At 43.4% G+C, this 21316-nt stretch overlaps 1 protein-coding gene across 1 annotated transcript in view; it reads right to left on the bottom strand.

The window, feature by feature from the left end:
• Positions 1-1133: 1133 nt before the first annotated feature.
• The window catches only part of b4galt5 (UDP-Gal:betaGlcNAc beta 1,4- galactosyltransferase, polypeptide 5), a 63665-nt gene continuing 43482 nt past the window's right edge, over positions 1134-21316 (bottom strand). The window contains 10 exon segments of the mRNA XM_070447815.1: positions 1134-4774; positions 4832-5934; positions 6422-6523; positions 9342-9464; positions 9724-9886; positions 9889-9910; positions 10128-10244; positions 11359-11486; positions 12061-12174; positions 17265-17384. Of these exon segments, the coding sequence (XP_070303916.1) occupies positions 5784-5934; positions 6422-6523; positions 9342-9464; positions 9724-9886; positions 9889-9910; positions 10128-10244; positions 11359-11486; positions 12061-12174; positions 17265-17384 (1040 nt within the window). The 3' untranslated portion in view covers positions 1134-4774; positions 4832-5783.

Raw genomic sequence — 21316 nt, 5'->3', positions numbered from 1 at the left:
TCCTGTCTCAGCCTCCAGTATTTATGCTGCAGTAGTTTATGTGTCGGGGCTAGGGTCAGTTGGATATATCTGGAGTACTTCTCCTGTCTTATTCGGTGTCCTGTGTGAATTTAAGTATGCTCTCTCTAATTCTCTCCCTTCTCTTCTTTCTCTCTCTCGCGAGGACCTGAGCCCTAGACCATGCGTCAGGACTACCGGGCATGATGACTCCTTGCTGTCCCCAGTCCACCTGGCCTTGCTGCTTTCCAGTTTCAACTGTTCTGCCTGCGGCTATGGAACCCTGACCTGTCTACCGGACGTGCTACCTGTCCCAGACCTGCTGTTTTCAACTCTCTAGAGACCGCAGAGCGGTAGAGATACTCTTAATGATCGGCTATGAAAAGCCAACTGACATTTACTCCTGATTATTATTTGACCATGCTGGTCATTTATGAACATTTTGGCCATGTTCTGTTATAATCTCCACCCGGCACAGCCAGAAGAGGACTGGCCACCCCTCATAGCCTGGTTCCTCTCTAGGTTTCTTCCTAGGTTTTGGCCTTTCTAGGGAGTTTTTCCTAGCCGACGTGCTTCTACACCTGCATTGCTTGCTGTTTGGGGTTTTAGGCTGGGTTTCTGTACAGCACTTCGAGATATTAGCTGATGTACGAAGGGCTATATAAAATATACTTGATTTGATATGAATGAACAATGAGCAAATATGACCATATGACACAGTAAAAATCTGTGGCATATGTCTCCTAGTGGTTTTATACGATTGAAAGGAGCCAAATGAAGAGGCGGGTGACTGCAGTGGGCTAACCTGAGATGTCCTGTTGTTGATGTTCTAAATGTCGCCCACTAAATGCAGCTCTGTGACCCTCCTGTCGGACTCTCTGCTTCCTGCTGTGACGGATGACACACACACACAAAATTAAACAACCAAAACCTTTGTGCCAGTCACTGATCTGATACAGAACAGCTGTGCAGTGGAGAGCGTTCTGTTAACAGGAGACATGATTTGGTCTAGTTCTACTACAGTACTGGTGTGACTAGCTCTGACCACTCCCTCTTCTCCTTACTCCTCCCATTTCTAGCCCTTTTCTGAGCCAACATGTCCCCCTTAATTTCAATCATTTCAGAGCACATGGACATCGTTTAAAGTTAATTTTATTGGTGTACTTTGACAATAACGATGGTAAAAAAAAAACATCATACAAATGTTCAATAAACAAAAGATAATGCAGCCAGACAGACAGACGTAAGGCTGACATCAAGTTTTTACAAGTGGCTTCAGATGGCTTCAATTCAAGGAGAAATAAAGTCCTTACAATCAGAGAAAGATATATTAGTAATATAGTCATGTATTTATTCATCTTTTAATTTGCCTTTATACAAAAACACATTTTGGGGGTGTATAATCTGGAGTTGGTAGCAGTTGGAACATGGTTTGGCTTCCTTGTCCCATTACTATAAGCATAATGGTGTTTTTGGCTGATGTAGTTCTCCCTATGCCCTACACCTACACCGTACCACTTTAGACTACTGAGATGACCCACATCATCTACTTCACCACAATGGGAACTATTCCAGAATGCTGATGGGTTCTAATGCTGATGGACTAACCCTTACATTATTCCTTATCTACAATGAGTTTGGAACCAACAATGTGAAAGTGATTATGTAGCGCTTGATGAGGATAAGCAGGTCCATGGCACCAGAAAGAACTCAGCGGAACCCCTTGTTCGTTAAGCATTTGTAGGGATTTAAGACCTTTAATTTCAATAACACTAGACACAATATTTACATAGTGAACATTTATCTTATATGCACCTTTTCCTTCAATTTAAATAGATTTGCTCATAAAAAAATGTAAGCGTGTGAAAACACTGAAATAAATGAAAGAGGTTTTTATTAAGGCTTGCCAGTCTGTCAGGGCGCCAGTGCTTATCTCTGAGACGACTAGCCTCCATGATTATCCAGTCTGCTACATGTACATCTAGACAGAATAATAACAGTGGCTAGTCATACCAGGGAGGAGCAGCGCTGGGCCCTTCATTTGGACTGGCACAAAATGGATCAGATCATGGCTCTGCTAGGTCAGAGAGGAGCCTGACAAGACCGGGGCGTTGCAGCACAGGGACACCCTGGCTGAGCTCACCAATCTAAACCCCATTGTCTTCCGGCAGATGGCGTTATTCTAACGGGACACGCCGTTAAGACAATCGTTGGGCTATCTGACGTAAGACCATGCCTAAACCAAGGTGTCCCCAGTCCTAATCCTCGAGAGCTGCAGCACTGTAAAGACCAACCAATGTCACTGACAGGACAGAGTATACTACAGTACATGTTTACTTGGTTTCCCAGGTCTAGGTCACTCACTGGTTCAAGGCAAAGAAACAGAACCAGAGGCTGCAGGCCTCGGGGTCTGGACTGGGGCTAACCTTGAAGGTCTGGGGTTAACCTAGAAGTGACAGACAGCAGGGGGATTCACACCCAGGCCTCAGGTTAGCACTACTGCTGGGTTATATTCCTCTCCTCCTCCAGCAGTAGTGGAAACCTTAGGGCTCGAATCAGAACACTCCAGCCTACAAACTCAGGCTCTCTGAGCAGAGCAGAGCTTGAAAACAAACAAACCTAAATATTTACAAACAAAAAACAACAACCTCTTGTAAATGACACCTGGGCCCCTGGCATTGACAGGCTCCACCATTTCAATCAAACACACTCGAAGAGAAAGACTTTAGAAAAACTAGCAGCTAATGTCAACAACTCTCCACTAAGCACCTCCAACGTGATTGGCTACAGTAGGTAAGTAAACACATGCTTCTAGTTGGGTGACATTAAAAAGAGGAAGGATGAACCAATAAGAGGGGTACTTCCTGTAGCTATCTACACACAGGATTGGTTCCCAGGCAGCACGTAGTGAGTGGCTCCCCCAATCGAAGGGCAAGCAGATCAGCACCATTGATTATCGATGAAGAAACAGAAGGTGCTTAGCAGGAGGAAGTGACTTTAATTAGGCGTCTTCCTCTTCCTGTGGTTGTCACACAAAATGGCCTACGTCTACAGTGCCGGTTCAGCTGATTAACAAACATATAAAATCCAAAATTAACCCCTAGATCCTAATCTCTATGCATGTGTGTAGATCCAAGTGGATTGGACAGGTAGAAGCAATATGGCAGACATTCCAACTAGCATTTAGAAAAAGGCATGGTGGAGCCGTTCCCATTTTGCTAATTGTATCAGATCTAAGTGCATAGAGTTTAGGGGCAGGGATTAATTTGGAACATCTTTCCACACAGGTTGAACTTCCAATCTCACACCAATTTCACAACCACAAGTTTCAGAACTTCTAACACAGCCTGTCTCACAGCAAGTTTTCTACTGAATCATCATCACCACAATATCAACCACAACAAAATCAATCAATCACAGGAAGTCATCTTTAAAAGATTAAATAAATAAAAGGAGGTCCCGCCTCCGTCATATCATGAGAACAAAAAAACTTTTTTCCCAAATGATAAATCTGAAGAAAGTCAATGTTTTGACAAGGCGATGTGTGTGAAATGAACTATCAGTATATTAAAGCTATGGAGACAGAGACATGGATGGGCCGGTGTGGTGGAATATAGGCCTTTGAACAGAGACAACAGTAGGACCACATTTGATGTTACTTCAGTACTGTGACAAAACAAATTCACTCAAACACTGCCACACACACACGCTAGCACATGCACTCTACACACACATACGTATGATGGGATTATAAATGTTCTACTGTAATAATGTTGTATGATGTACTGTTTTATTTTTGCCTTCATTTGTTTGGACCCAGGAAGAGTTGCCATAGCAGCRGCTAATGGGGATCCTTAAAAACTACAAATACAAAAATACACATATCTGCACACACGAGAAGACGAAGGGCTGGAATTGCTGGAGATATTTGGAGCGGTGAATGTACCTTAGTTTGTGAGGTCTCATGTAGCATACCACCCAAACACAAAAGCCAGTATTCAGACTTTTCCCACACACAGACATACACACTGGCTAAAGATTAACCACTTGCTAATGACTTCATCTGTGTCTGCAGTTACTTTCTGACCTTTGAGCAGTGCCTAAAGGCACCGTCATCATAGTCCAGCAGGATGGGGAGGGGGCTGGAAAGCATTGCCACGGTGTCTAACCAACGTCAGAATGACATTACACGAAGCGGCTGCAAACACAGTGCGGTGTCTCTTTAAATAGACATTAGTGAAAGTGCCTCTGCAGGCTCCATCGCAAATGACCCTATAGATTAATAAACATTTATGTTTAGGGTAAAGGGGATATAACAGGGTCTCTAGTTTTAGACTACCTCTCAAACATAATCCTATACAGTGTTACACATTATTTTGGAACACACAGGCCTATAGGGAAAAGGGTGTCAATTGGGAGACAGGCTTAAAGTGCATGACATGATGTGAACAGTGAACATTTCAGTTTAGGAGACTCACTAAACATGTGTCTGACATCAGATAATCCCTCAAAGCAGTGAAAACAGGATGCTGACAACCCCATGTGCATAGCTATCCCTCTCTCTCTCTCACACATACATAGCTATCCCTCCCTCTCTCACACATACATAGATATCCCTCTCCCTCTCACACATACATAGCTATCCCTCTCCCTCTCACACATACATAGCTATCCCTCTCCTCTCACCATACATAGCTATCCCTCCCTCTCTCACACATACATAGCTATCCCTCTCACACATACATAGCTATCCCTTCCCTCTCTCACACATACATAGCTATACCCTCTCCCTCTCAACACATACATAGCTATCCCTCCCTCTTTCACAACATACATAGATATCCCTCTCACACATACATAGCTATCCCTCCCTCTCTCACACATACATAGCTATCCCTCCCTCTCTCACACATACATAGCTATCCCTCTCTCTCTCACACATACATAGCTATCCCTCTCTCTCTCACACATACATAGCTATCCCTCCCTCTCTCACACATACATAGCTATCCCTCTCTCACTCACACTGTACTGTCAAAGACTTTCAATTTGCTAGGCTAGTATGTTTATTTAGCTAAAGGTGTGTCTACTGTGCAGTTTGCTGTGACCAGTCAGCCACTCTGCACACAAGTCAGTCTCAAGCTAATGTTATACCTTTGTCCACAGCCTCTCTCTCTCCCCCTCCATGTCCTACACAGAGCCAGCTGTGAGGACCTACTCTGTGCGTGTCTGTTGTTCACAGGTTTAATAAATCAATGAAAAATATTCATGTCAAATATTCAAGGTCAAAATAAAATCAAAGCCTAGGGACTGTGTCAGCAGATTTGTGTGTGTGTACAAACTAACTTCTTCAGCCACATACACAAACTACACTACTGTCCCCTCCACACCACAGCCCTATAGAGGGAACGTGTTCCTGTTTCTGTTATGGTTACAGTTGCCATCGTCTCCATGAGTGAATTAATGACTTACTGAACAAATGAATGAAAGAATGAATGCTAAAGGCCCAAAATGGTGTGGAAGGCAGGTGGAGACAGAAGAGTGGAGAAGCCCGGATGATAGAAACGATTGATGGATCACAGCACAAAACGAGTGCGGCTTTCTCCTTACACGTCACGAGGATTGATCAATCAACACCGTTCTGCATGTCTTCTTCTTTTGCTTAAAAAAACTGAATCAAAGTAAATCAACTAAAAAGTCCTAAGGAGTGCTGTGACTGGTGAGATATGGCTGACGTCCATAATGACTTCATTTCCCAGAGGGCTGTGCGGCCCGCTGCTTCCTGGTCAGTTATAGTCTGCTATAGGGGCTAGCTTCCTGCTCAGGCTGACTGATATGTTGGTGTAGAGAGGCCTCCGGGATAATAGGGGGGAGTACTGCAGGTTGTTGAGCCCATCCAGACTCTGTCTCTCCTTAGAGCGCCTTAGAAGAGTGTACCTGGGAGGACAGAAGAAAGACAGGGATCAGACAGAGGAGGATGAAGTCTGCCGGCCTCGAGCCTAGACGCTGGTCCAAGGTCAGTTTGGGTCCCAGAGAAGATGAAGTAGAAGAGACCAGAAGGAAGTCATGGTAGACTATTGGGAAATACCCCAGGTTTACGATGGCTCAATTTGACATGTTTGACCAACTGCTGACTTGTAAAAGATGTTAAGTATTTAGGAATGAAAGTAGAGAGGGTATGCTTGGAATGTAGCTCCCAAGCAAGTCACATGCAAAATCTTTGTAGGAGTGGAGAAATCCCTGAAAGCCACTAACTCGGACTCTTCATGTGACTGGCTCACATGGTCCGGGGCTACATTCCTCTCACAAACACCCTCTTTATCCAAATCCCCAAGTACCATCGGGGATGTGTGTTAGTGTACTAGAGAGTGGCGTGTGTGTGTGTGTGTGTGTGTGTGTGTGTGTGTGCGCGTGAGAGACTAACCTTCCCAGGAACTGCACCTCGCCACGGTGGTGGTGTGGGATTGACATGTAACGGCCCAACTCTCCATGCGGCCGACTGACCGTGTAGTTAGCATACTGCACCCTGTCAGACACACAGTAACACTAGAGTCACACACTCACAACGGCATGGTATAAACAATTCAAATACACAGCACAAACTGTACAGTACATACTGTAGTCAGTGATTGTGTAAAGCTTGGGGCGCAGTAGACACATCTGCTTCAGTGGGAGTGGACTCAGTCGTGTGTGTGTGTGGGGGGGAGGGGATAATAATGCTGTATGGCAAAGACAAATGGAGGAAGAATGCCTGCTGTGTGTCCAACTAGCTCTCACAGTCTCACTACACAACAAATTTCTAAGTTGTCCCAAATGTCAAATKTAGAAGTTTAATGTTTTGGATAGGGTTAAACATTAAGTTTAGGCACTCATTCTGAATGGTTAAGGTAGGGGTTAAGGTTTGGAACAGGGATAGGGTTAAACATTAGGTTGAGGCACTCATCTGAATGGTTAAGGTAGGGGTTAAGGTTTGGGATAGGGTTAAACATTAAGTTTATGCACTCATTCTGAATGGTTAAGGTAGGGTTAAGGTTTGGGATAGGGTTAAACATTAAGTTTAGGCACTCATTCTGAATGGTTAAGTAGGGTTAAGGTTTGGGATAGGGTTAAACATTAAGTTTATGCACTCATTCTGAATGGTAAGGTAAGGGTTAAGGTTTGGGATAGGGTTAAACATTAAGTTTAGGCACTCATTCTGAATGGTTAAGGTAGGGTTAAGGTTTGGACAGGGATAGGGTTAAACATTAAGTTTAGGCACTCATTCTGAATGGTTAAGGTAGGGGTTAAGGTTTGGGATAGGGTTAAACATTAAGTTTAGGCACCATTCTGAATGGTTAAGGTAGGGGTTAAGGTTTGGACAGGGATAGGGTTAAACATTAAGTTTAGGCACTCATTCTGAATGGTTAAGGTAGGGGTTAAGGTTTGGGACAGGGATAGGGTTAAACATTAAGTTTAGGCACTCATTCTGAATGGTTAAGGTAAGGGTTAAGGCAGTGGTATTCAAACTTTCTCTGGGGACCCACTTTTTCTCCCAAGAATTTATTGCGACCCCAACCCACCTCAAATCTAATGACACAACCTTAAAAAATATGTGTCAATTTCGATTTTTACAACAACAAATAACCTTTAATTCATTGCATTTTTATCTCTTATCAAAATGAAAAGAAACCAATAAATACATTTACTCAATAACATGTGAGAATGCTGTTCATCGACTACAGCTCAGCATTTAACACCATAGTACCCTCCAAACTCGTCATCAAGCTCGAGACTAAGGGTCTCGACCCCGCCCTGTGCAACTGGGTCCTGGACTTCCTGACGGGCCGCCCCCAGGTGGTGAAGGYAGGTAACAACATCTCCACCCCGCTGATCCTCAACACTGGGGCCCCACAAGGGTGCGTTCTGAGCCCTCTCCTGTACTCCCTGTTAACCCATGACTGCTTGGCCATGCACGCCTCCAACTCAATCATCAAGTTTGCAGACGACACTACAGTGGTAGGCTTGATTACCAACAACGACGAGACGGCCTACAGGGAGGAGGTGAGGGCCCTCGGMGTGTGGTGTCAGGAAAATAACCTCACACTCAACGTCAACAAAACAAAGGAGATGATTGTGGACTTCAGGAAACAGCAGAGGGAGCACCCCCCTATCCACATCGACGGGACAGTAGTGGAGAGGGTAGTAAGTTTTAAGTTCCTCGGCGTACACATCATGGACAAACTGAAATGGTCCAACCACACAGCGCGGGGAACAAGGCGCAGCAGCGCCTCTTCAACCTCAGGAGGCTGAAGAAATTCGGCTTGTCACCAAATACACTCACAAACTTTTACAGATGCACAATCGAGAGCATCCTGTCGGTCTGTATCACCGCCTGGTACGTCAACTGCTCCGCCCATAACCGCAAGGCTCTCCAGAGGGTAGTGAGGTCTGCACAACGCATCACCGGGGGAAAACTACCTGCCCGCGAAGGACACCTACACCACCCGATGTCACAGGAAGGCCAAAAAGATCATCAAGGACAACAACCACCCGAGCCACTGCCTGTTCACCCCGCTATCATCCAGAAGGCGAGGTCAGTACAGGTGCATCAAAGCTGGGACCGAGAGACTGAAAAACAGCTTCTAGACCATCAGACTGTTAAACAGCCACCACTAACATTGAGTGGCTGCTGCCAACATACTGACTCAAATCTCTAGCCACTTTAATAATGGAAAAATGTATGTAATAAATGCATCACTAGCCACTTTAAACAATGCCACTTCATATAATGTTTACATACCCTACATTATTCATCTCATATGTATATACTGTACTCTATGCCATCCACTACATCTTGCCTATGCTATTCGGCCATTCATATATTTTTTTATGTACATATTCTTATTAATTCCATTACACTTGTGTGTATAAGGTAATTGTTGTGAATTGTTAGGTTAGATTACTCGTTGGATATTTTTGCATTGTCGGAACTAGAAGCACAAGCATTTCGCTACACTGGCATTAACATCTGCTAACCATGTGTATGTGACAAATAACATTTGATTTGACATTGTATCTTTCTCAAAAACGTATTTAAATTGTCTCATACAATATGCACTGTGACCGAACTGAAGTTCTCCCGTGACCCCACTAGGGTTCGTAAGCCCGACTGAATTGCACTGGGTTAAAGTTCGGGATAGGATTAAACAATGTCAACACTATCAACAGCCTCGCACTGTAAACCTGTCACAGGGGACATGGTGCCTGTATGGAGGTGTGTTTGTGTTGTTTATGTTCTGTATGAGTACAGCAAGTAATAAAAAGGGAGGAGTGAAGCGTGTGGGTATGGAGGGCGTTCTCCTCACCTGTTCCAAAGGTCGTCGTCCTCTCCTCCCCAGCCCCAGAATGCATTGGGAAAGCCATTGATCTTGGTGAACTGTTCCACTGTTAGACCACTGACGCCACCAAAGAACTCATTGTAAGGAAGCCTAGACACACACACACACACACACACACACACACACACACACACACACAACAACACACACACACACACACACACACACACACACAACACACACACACACACACACACACACAGAGAGAGTTAGCATTACACACACAATATCTAAGAAAAGGTTAGGAGAAACCTGGACAACTCCAACTAATGGAAAAATAATGTGTGTATGTGTGTGTTAGCACGTGACAATACACACACGCGCGTCTGAAAGTTTGTGAGAGACTCACATGTAGGAGTACTTGTTGAGTTTGACAGCGAAGTGGCGAGGCATGTCTCCACAGCCGTAGTAGTTCCTGTCGTTCTCCAGCATGTGGTCTACATCGTGGAACACCATACAGTCCCAGTCCAGGTCCCGCATAGCCTCCCGGAAGCCCACGTTAAACAACATGGCCTATTGAAGGGCTCACTACCAACCTAGGAGGAGAGGAGAGGGAGAGTGGTCCGAGGGAGGGAGGGAGGAGAGAAAGGTATATCCAGTGGAGCCACACATACCAAGCAGTTCTGTGGTTATCCAGTGAGCCACACATCCCAAGCAGTTCTGTGGTTATCCAGTGAGCCACACATACCCAAGCAGTTCTGTGGTTATCCAGTGAGCCACACATACCCAAGCAGTGTGTGCGTGCGTGTTTACCTGCTCTACAACATAGAAGGCGAACTGTAACCTCTGTCTCTGTAGTGCTGGTATCAGGTGTCTGAGTAAGATGGGCAGGTGCTCATGGCGGTTTCGGAATGGGACCAGTATCGCCACCTAGGGATAGGGAGGGGAACAACATTATTACACATCAGATAAGGCACAACCACTAAAGAAGTAAGGAAGAAGGCATTTAAGTATTTCAACAGGCCTTTTAAAAATATAAATTTCACACAATCAGATATGACATCTATTGATCATAGCATGGGGATAGGTGGATTGAAGGCCACTCTGGAGAGGACCAACTAAATGCTTTCCCTGGTTTTGTTTTTTAGAAGAGTCATCTTAGTAACAGCAGCAGCTTTAAAGAGATTCTCCAGTACTTTTGTATACTTCTTAGAAGTAGTTCTGAAAGAAGTGCTCACAAGCCAAAACTGATCCCAGTAAATTGTGTACTTGTGCACCACGTCATTGCTCTCTTTCTCGCTCTGCTGTGTGTGCATATTGTTAGCTGTCACTCAAATGGCAAGGGGCTGAAGCTCATTGGCTAGAACTCGAATTGCTGGAGGGCTGGCCCACGTGGGGGAACTTGTAGGGAAAATGGTGCAGCACAGGTTCCAGAAAAACGGTCACTTTCAAACGAGGGTTACGTGGCTAAGTGAGGTAAGACCGTAATTATTCTCAGAGATGATGCATGTATGAACTACACATTGACACATCCAGCCCAAAGCAGGAGGTTTAAAAAATACTTAGTAATTGCCAAAGTTCCAGAACATGTCTTTAGGTTTCCTTTGAGCCTGAGTAGTAGTAGGGAAATGGAGATGTCAACCATCAACCCCCTCTGGCTTGGACTGTTGTTTCCTCTGTCAATCAGCTGTCTTCCTGCAGAAACAGTGTCTGGTTCACACACATCTAGCTGGAATTTAGTGTCACTGTTAGGCTGCTCTGTTTTGCGAATGTGTGTGTGTGTTTGTGTGCCTTMATTTCCTTGAGAAGAAGTTAGACATTGGAGGAATGTAGTCCTGGCTGCACACTCTTCAATTGCTAGATATATTTCCAGTTCAATTTTAAAAGACTAATAAATACATTATCCAGGGCTGGCGCGTTGATCCAGAGAGGACTGTACAGTACAGTGCCTCCATCAGAGTGGTATACAGGCTACATGCATGTGAGGTATGACAGTGCTATTGTGGTGTGTGTGTGCGCTGGACTGCGCCAATCACTAACTCACCTTCCAGCGTGGGACACAGTCCCTGGGCTTCCAGTAGCCCCCCAGGGTCATGCTAGGCTCAGCATTCAACAGAACCCTCTCCACATCCTCCAGAGCCATCTCACTCATATTCACCTCCAGCCTCCCCTCTGAGAGAGAGAGAGAGACAGATAGGGGTCAACACTGAATGAACAGGACAGCACTCAACCATATATACACTCGTAAGACTAAATAAACTGACATTCAAGAACTGAGGTAACAGTCTTTCACTTAACTAGCTAGGTGAGCACAGAGCCCAGAATAGAACTCTATAGGTATAAAATACCAATCTCATTGTGAAGTGAACTCTTTGAAAGTAGTGCTTGAAATAAATCAAACCTGTTTACACAGTGACTAGCTAATGGTTTAAGGCCAATATTCTAGAGTGTGTGTGTGTGTGTGTGTGTGTGTGTGTTTGTTTATGGTTTTACTATCCTTGTGGGGAACAGAAGTCCTCACAAGGACAATAAAACAAGAAAACCAGTGGGGACAATTTGCCGGTCCCCACAAGGAAAAAGGATATTGTAGGCTTAGGTTTACAATAGGGTTAGAATTAAGGGTTAGGTTTAAGGTTAGGGATTTGGGGTTAAGTTTATGGAAAATCAGATTTTTAAATGGGAATCAATCGTTTGGTCCCCACAAGGACAGAAAAACAAACGTGTGTGTGTGTGTGTGTGTACTCACTCATGGAGGGCAGTCTCTCTGGGCAGATCTGTGAGGACAAATAGGTGAAGCTGTCGGGGAGGTATGTGGTGGGCGGCACATCACTCTCACTCAGGTTGAAGTCATAGGCATAATCTGGTCCCAGACAGAAGGAGAAATCAATGGCCTAACCTAAACACATTTCCACTACTGCCAGTATGTTGCTCAGTGTTAATAGTCCGGACACACAGACTGTTTACCAAAATGGCACACTCTTCACCTTGTGCTCTGGTCAAAAGTAGTGAACTAGAAAAAGGAATAGGATGCCTAGACGCAGCCAGAGAGAATTCATATTAATTATGACACCTTAGACTACTACAGTGAGCTCCAAAGGTATTGGGTCTTTGCTCTGTAATCCAGCACTTTGKATTTGAAATGATACAATGACTATGAAGTCAAAGTGCAGACTGTCAGCTTTAATTTAAGGGTATATTCATCCATAGCGGGTGAACAGTTTAGAAGTTACACATTTCCAAAATTGTACATGGTCTCCCCCTTTTAGGGGACCAAAAGCATTAGGACAAATTCACTTACAGTACCAGTCAAGCGTTTGGACACACCTACTCATTCCAGGGTTTTTATTTATGTTAATATTTTATACATTGTAGAATAATAGTGAAGACATCAAAACTATGAAATAACACATATGGAATCATGTAGAAACCAAAACAAAGTGTTAAACAAATCAAAGTATATTTTATATTTGAGATTCTTCAAAGTAGCCACCCTTTGCCTTGATGACAGCTTTGCACATTATTGGCCTTCTCTCAACCAGCTTCATGAGGTAGTCACCTGGAATGCATTTCAATTAACAGGTGTGCCTTGTTAAAAGTTCATTTGTGGAATTTCTTTCCTTCTTAATGCGTTGGGAACCAATCAGTTGTGTTCTGACAAGGTAAGGGTGGTATACAGAAGACAGCCCTATTTGGTAAAATACCAAGTCCTTATTATGGCAAGAACAGCTTACATAAGCAAAGAAAAAGTAATGATTGACTGTAAATTTAAGACATGAAGGTCAGTCAATACGGAACTTTTAAACTTTCTTCAAGTGCAGTCGCTAAAACCATCAGGGTGCTATGATGAAACTGGCTCTCATGAGGACCGCCACAGGAAAGGAAGACCCAGAGTTACCTCTGCTGCAGARGATAAGTTCATTAGAGTTACCAGCCTCAGAAATTGCAGCCCAAATAAATGCTTCAGAGTTCAAGTAACAGACACATCTCAACATCAACTGTTCAGAGGAGACTGAGTATCAGGCCTTCATGGTTGAATTGCTGCAAAGAAACCACTACTAAAGGACACCAATAAAAAGAGACTTGCTTGGGCCAAGAAACACAAGCAATGGACATTAGACCATTGGAAATCTGTCCTTTGGCCTGATTAGTCCAAATTTGAGAGTTGGTGAACGGATGATCTCTGCATGTCTGCAGGTGTGATGGTGTGGGGGTGCTTTGCTGATGACACGGTCTGTGATTTATTTAGAATTCAAGGCACACTTAGCATGGCTACCACAGCAATACGCCATCCCATCAGGTTTGCGCTTAGTGTGACTATCATTTGTTTTTCAACAGGACAATGACCCAATACTCATCGCCAGGCTGTGTAAGGGCTATTTGACCAAGAAGGAGAGTGATAGAGTGATGCATCAGATGACCTGGCCTCCACAATCACCCGACCTCAACCCAAATGAGATGGTTTGGGATGTGTTGGACCGCAGAGTGAAGGAAAAGCAGCCAACAAGTGCCTCAGCATATGTGGGAACTACTACTACTCAAGGCTGTTGGAAAAGCATTCCAGGTGAAGCTGGTTGATTGAATGCAAAGAGTGTGCAAAGCTGTTATCAAGGCAAAGAGTGGCTACTTTGAAAAATATAAAATATATTTTTACTACATGATTCCATATGTGTTATGTGATAGTTTATGTCTTCACAACTATTCTGCAATGTAGAACATAGTAAAAATAAAGAAAAACCMTGGAATGAGWAGGTGWGTCCAAACATTTAACTGGTACTGTATATGTGAATTAAAGTAGTCAAAAGATTAGTATTTGGTCCCATATTCACAATGATTACAACAAGCTTGTGACTCTACAAACTTAATGGATGCATTTGCTGTTTTTTTAGGAGGTAGATCAGCTTTAATATTGCAGATAGATTGTGGGTTTCATCAATTCAATTGTCTGCATTATTTCCAATCACTATATATATTTGTTTGTAAATATATATTTTCCTTTATTATTTTCCCCTAACCCTACCACCCCTACCCTAATTGGAGTAAACTAATGGACAACAACACTTAGGCTTCTACTTCTAGCTTATACATACATTTTATGGACACAGTATATTTTACAATAGTAGGGGTTGGGCCTGTTTGTTTTTAGTCCCACCCTTCAGCTCCCCTCAACCCCTCCCATTTATCTCTGAACACCATCCAGTTTTGATTTCTATTTGCCATATCCTTTTCAACTGTGCTGTTTCACAAAAGTTCTGAACTTCAATACATTTTACGGACACAGTATATTTTACATTAGTTATGTTGTTTTTTAGTCCCACCCTTCAGCTTCCCTCAACCCCTCCCATCTATCTCTGAACACCATACAGTTTCTATTTGGCATATATTTTTCCAACTGTGCTGAATCTTTCTATTCTCATAGTTTCTACAGATTGTAAATTAAATATAAAATGTTTTGCTAAGAGAATAATTATATTATTGATCGATTGACTATAACTTTTTTAAKGACCCATTTGCTGTTTGTTTTGGTTGTGTTTCAGATCATTTTGTGCCCAACAGAAATGAATGCTAAATAATGTAGTCACTTTTTTGTAAAGAATATGTTTCTAAACACTTCTACATTAATGTGGATGCTATTATGATTATGAAGAATCCTGAATGAATAATGATGAGTGAGAAAGTTAGAAGCACAAATATCGGTGATGCACCGATATACATTTTTTTGGCCGATACCGATATTTCCTTGCCAAAACCCCCCGATATAACCGATATTTAAAAATGTTGCTGCCTTTTAAGCATTCTAGTACAGTTAAATAGTTAACACACACACACACGGACGCAGCAGTCTAAGGCACTGCATCTCAGTGGAAGAGGCGTCACTACAGTCCCTGGTTTGAATCCAGGCTGTATCACATCCGGCCGTGATTGGTAGTCCCATAGGGCGGCGCACAAATTGGCATAGCGTTGTCCGGGTTTGGCCAGCATTGTAAATAAGAATTTGTTCTTAACTGACTTGCCTAGTTAAAAAAAGGTTACACACACACCAAAAAGTTATTTTGTTGGCATTTACGTGTGTCCCCATTACCAGTAAAACATAATCAAAACCCATTTCTTTCACATACTTGCTGTGCTGTTTCGTTGTTCATTTGTTCAGTCGTTTCATTCTCAACCAGGATTTCTATGGAACGCCGTTTGGGTCTTGGCTACGGAGCGCCGTTTGGGTCTTTGCATGTCAAAAAAAATATGACTTAACGTGTCAATTAAGCTTTTTGACCAATCAGGACCTGAATATCACTGCACGTCACGTAATAATTTAACGCATTTATTAACTTTTTACGTTCACATTGATTACACTATCACTCGTATTTCATATGTCACAAAGATTAATCAAGACGTATGCTATGATGCTGGTGAAGTTGTCTCGCGCACCTACAGTGCTGGTCATAAAAAGAAGCTAGTCAGCTCATGGATGCAGACAATGTTCTTCCCCAAAAACATAGCAAAGCGACAATCTGTTTCAGTAGCTATAGTTAGCTAGCCAACTATATACTGTAGCTAGGTGTCATCATCTAAAATAACCCTACATTTATAAGACAGTTCTTATTTGATTAATGGTGGTCGGACCCATCTATGTGAAGCTAGCCACAATAAGGATTAGCCACAACAGTGTACTTTGCGGTTATCCTTTAAAATAAAAGTATGGCATAATTCTACTATTTGTATTCATTTGCATCACTGTCAATGACAATTWAATTTTGAAGGCAAACCGCAAATTAGACTATTGTTCCTAATCCTTATTGTGGCTAGCTTCACAACACATTGTCCGGTCGAGCCTCACTAGCCAGATGAAGCTAGCTGGCTGCTTATAATGTTAGCTTTGGGCAAAGTTGTTAAGTAGCTGGCTAGCTATTTATTTTCATGAACTAAAGTTAAATTTCAATAGGCGAACAACAAGTGGCAACCTAGCTAATACTTACTCACAAGGATTCAAAAATCGTTGCTAAGAATAATGAAAATGRCTGCAGTTTCTACTGGTCATTGTTTTTAGGCTGGTTGTATTGGTTCTAGCTAGGTACCAAGGCTAAAGCTAGCTACCCCAGAAGTTGCAGTCTAACAAATGATGCTTTATTACCAACGCGGTATTGAAAACACATTGTTCGTGGCTGGTGTTTGCAGACTTTCTTGTACAGCTTTGACAGTGCTACTGTATCTTATTTTAACACGCAAAGACCCAAACGGCATTCCATAGTATGTATGTCGTGAAGCTAATAGCAGTGACGCTATTACTGTGCAACTCCGATAGGGCAACATCTGGAAAATAGCGCACTTTGTAGTGTGTACCGGTGCTCGACCAGTATGCGAAAGCCAACATCACCCACAACAGAGAACGGTTGATTGTAAATGGCAATGAATTCCATTATCTTGGCTTTAATGGATTTCGCCTTTGAGTTGTCTCACTGAAATTTTCTTACTCTTTCAAATGACTGCTCGACTGGTTGACTGCTCGATCCACACAGCAGATATTGTGGGCCAGGTTAGGAATGTTGTGTTGCACGTATAGTGCAACATGTTATGTGGCGTCATTACGTCATGTACCTACATTATATAGGTATGCACGTCAGGATTGACATTGGTTTTGCACTTTGGCGTTAAACTAGACATCAGCCGATACTGATGTTGGTATTTTTAGCTAATATCGTCCGATTCCGATATGTTCACCGATATATCATGCATCCCTACTCTTATGTTATTGTAATGGTGAGAGGTTATCATGTGTTATGGGTATGATATTGGTGTGTCTGTCTCACTCATAATTTTTCACGATTCATTCAGGACTATCCGTAATCATGGTAGCATCCACATTAATGTAGAAGAGTTAAGAAACATATTATATCGAGAACCTGTGTTGGCAGACTTGTGCCCTAACATTAAGAACCTGTGTTAGCTGTGTCTTACCTGTCCCATTGATATTGTAACCACCTCTGACCACCTGCTCTAGAACCTGAACACCGATATTCTTCACGTTGTCCTTGATGTGAATCCCTGTGGCCTGCACCATAAACAGGTACTCATTTACTACGGAGAGAGGAGGGAGGGGGGAGAGAAACGTTAGTTCATTGATACAGTCATACTGTCATGCTCTCAAAATTACCTGAAATTTGGTACATTTTCTGCCCAAAAAAAGATTGAGAAGGATAATTAAAAACCATACCACTAACAGGAAGGATGAACTACTGTATGTGTGAACTACAATGCAGAAAACAGACAGTGCTAACTCTGTCAGGGAACTGTAACATCAGTATACAATCCAACACTGAATGAGCAATCATTTTCATAAGGGGTGTATTCAGACTGAAATGTTTATTTCAGATCCTGCATGGATGTGTCTAACCCAAATGAAAATAGGGAAGCCCAGTGAGGATGYACCATAAAAAGATTATCATCCAAATGCAGAACTCCTATATGGTACGTAAATATAAGGTCCAGAACTCTCTCTCCCCCTCTCTCCTGATTTATTAAGAGAGCTAAACTTAGATATGTGCTTTTGCTTGTTGTGTCAAATTAGATCAAGCTTGTCAGCAAAAAAAAAATTATAATATATATAAGAATGTTTAGGAAGGTTAGATGGTTAACTCCTTGATCCTGCTTCGTAGGATACTGTACCCCTCTGGTCTGTTCTGACCCTAATTGATTATCTGCGTTGTGTCTTCACGAGGGGATTCCCCCAAACACAAAGGGTCTCTGCTGAAGCAGCTGACAGAGGAGAATGCTACTATGGAGTGAGACAGGGAGAGGGATGGGGGAGAGGGAAATAACATATCTCATTTAAAAATGGCAAGAAAGAGCGACAGAGAAAGAGGGCGAGAGAGAGCGCATTTGCCGGGCATGTGCCTCAAAACCAAATGTTACCTGGCTCACCACTCCCCCCTGGACTTGAACAGCCTTTACGATCAGGTCCACCTATACAAGGCAGCAATCCCAACTTCTACTAGGACCCTAAAGGACTTAACCCTCAACCGTAGACCCACCACCTCACATAGGAGTAACGGACACCACGCCCGGACCAGCGAGACATTCTCCCCGAACTCCGAGACCCTGCACCAAGAGGATCCACACCAAGTGGTCCTACACCCAGACCACAGCGCCATCAGACACATCCCCACCCCTACCGGTCGACCTATCCCCAAACAAACCCTAGCCACACCCTATATAGACCCCACCCAGATCAGTCTTTTGCCCCCCCCCCCCCAGCAAGTACCTCAACATGACAGCCGCACATATGCCCAGGCCATGAACAGAGCAACAGGCCCAACCCCCACTAATACACCCACCCAACCCCCATCCTGCAACCTAATAGGTATGTATCAGATGCTCAACATGCTCTGCTCACACCTACTGTAATGGTCAGAGCCTAAACCACAAGTAAACACTAGACACTATGGAACACAAAGCTTTTACTACCTGGAATATACAAGGTGTGAGTTCATCTGCCATTGGCCTAAAGAGCAGGAACACAGACTTCGTCCCCCAAAAATTCATACAGACATTGTAATCCTACAAGAAACATGGTATAGAGGAGACGGACCCACTGGTTGCCCTCTAGGTTACAGAGAGCTGGTAGTCCCATCCAAACTACCAGGTGTGAAACATAGTATAGAGGAGACGGACCCACTGGTTGCCCTCTAGGTTACAGAGAGCTGGTAGTCCCATCCAAACTACCAGGTGTGAAACATGGTATAGAGGAGACGGACCCACTGGTTGCCCTCTAGGTTACAGAGAGCTGGTAGTCCCATCCAAACTACCAGGTGTGAAACATGGGGATGCTAATTTGGTATAAAGCAGACCTACCCCACTCTATTAAATGAGTCAAAACAGGAACATTTGACATCTGACTAGAAATTAATAAGGAAATTATCTCAACAGAGAAAAATGTCTTCATGTGTGCCACCTAAACTCAGCAAAAAAAGAAACGTCCCTTTTTCAGGACCCTGTCTTTCAAAGATAATTTGTAAAAATCCAAATAACTTCACAGAATGAACAGAACGTTCAATGAACCATAAACAATTAATGAACATGCACCTGTGGAACGGTCGTTAAGACACTAACAGCTTACAGACGGTAGGCAATTAAGGTCACAGTTATGAAAACTTAGGACACTAAAGAGGCTTTTCTACTGACTCTGAAAAACACCAAAAGAAAGATGCCCAGGGTCCCTGCTCATCTGTGTGAACATGCCTTAGGCATGCTGCAAGGAGGAATGAGGACTGCAGATGTGGCCAGGGCAATACATTGCAAGGACTGTCCACAATAGGCTGAGAGAGGCTGGACTGAGGGCTTGTAGGCCTGTTGTAAGGCAGGTCCTCACCAGACATCACCGGCAACAACGTCGCCTATGGGCACAAACCCACTGTCGCTGAACTAGACAGGACTGGCAAAAAGTGCCCTTCACTGACGAGTCATGGTTTTGTCTCACCAGGGGTGATGGTCGGATTCACGTTTATCGTCGAAGGAATGAGCGTTACACCGAGGCCTGTACTCTGGAGCGGGATCAATTTGGAGGTGGAGGGTCCGTCATGGTCTGGGGTGGTGTGTCACAGCATCATCGAACTGAGCTTGTTGTCATTGCATGCAATCTCAACGCTGTACGTTACAGGGAAGACATCCTCCTCCCTCACGTGGTACCCTTGCTGCAGGCTCATCCTGACATGACCCTCCAGCATGACAATGCCACCAGCCATACAGCTCATTCTGTGTGTGATTTCCTGCAAGCCAGGAATGTCAGCGTTCTGCCATGGCCAGCGAAGAGCSYGGTGAGGGCCATTCCCTCACCGGGCTCTGTTTGTGTTCACAAACACAAACAGAGCCCCAGGACAGCAATACAATTAGATCCAACCAAATCATGAGAAAACAAAAAGATAATTACTTGACACATTGGAAAGAACTGACAAAACAGAGAAAACTAGAATGCTATATTTGGCCCTAAACAGAGAGTACACAGTGGCAGAATACCTGACCACTGTGACTGACCCAAAATGAAGGAAAGCTTTAACAGACTCAGTGAGCATAGCCTTGATATCGAGAAAGGCTGCCTTAGCCTGTCTTCTCTTGAGAGCCAGGTCTGTGTATGTGCACACTGCCCACAAAAACCAGAAAAGAGAAAAAAAAGAAAAAACAGAAACCCCACAATGATCAGGGGAGAGACAAATCTCCAGCCACGATCACCACGACGACAGACTCACACGGCTGCACTTGATAGATGAGAAAGAACAAAAATAAACAAACTTTATGCAGACCTGACCTCCAGTTCTGCCGTCTGTCCAATAAGAACATCTTMTACTGATGGCCCCTCCCATTCTGTCCAATATGATTATTTTATGCTGATATGGCTCCTGCCCACCCTTCTCCCATCACTGCCCCWTGCCTAGTTCCTAACCTCCTGCCAAATATATGACCATATTAGAGACACGTATTTCCCTCAGATTTCACAGTCCCACAAATAATTCGAAAGCATATTGAATTTTGATAAACTCCCATATGTATTGCGTGAAATACCACAGGTTGCAATCACAGCAGGAAGATATGTGACCTGTTGCCACAAGAAAAGGGCAACCAGTGAGGAACAAACACCATTGTAAATAAATCAAATCAAATCATCAAATCAAATCAAATTTTATTAGTCACATACACATGGTTAGCAGATGTTAATGCGAGTGTAGCGAAATGCTTGTGCTTCTAGTTCCGACAATGCAGTAATAACCAACAGTAATCTAACCTAACAATTCCACAACTACTACCTTACACACACACACACAAGTGTAAAGGGATAAAGAATATGTACATAAAGATATATGAATGAGTGGTGGTACAGAACTGCATGGCAGATGCAGTAGATGGTATAGAGTACGCTATATACATATGAGATGAGTACTGTAGGGTATGTAAACATAAAGTGGCATAGTTTAAAGTGGCTAGTGGTACATGTATTACATAAAGATGGCAAGATGCAG

This window comes from Salvelinus sp. IW2-2015, linkage group LG17 (assembly GCF_002910315.2).
Source record: "Salvelinus sp. IW2-2015 linkage group LG17, ASM291031v2, whole genome shotgun sequence".
In the NCBI taxonomy this organism is placed as follows: Eukaryota; Metazoa; Chordata; class Actinopteri; order Salmoniformes; family Salmonidae; genus Salvelinus; species Salvelinus sp. IW2-2015.
This window is presented reverse-complemented; position numbering and strand designations above follow the sequence as displayed.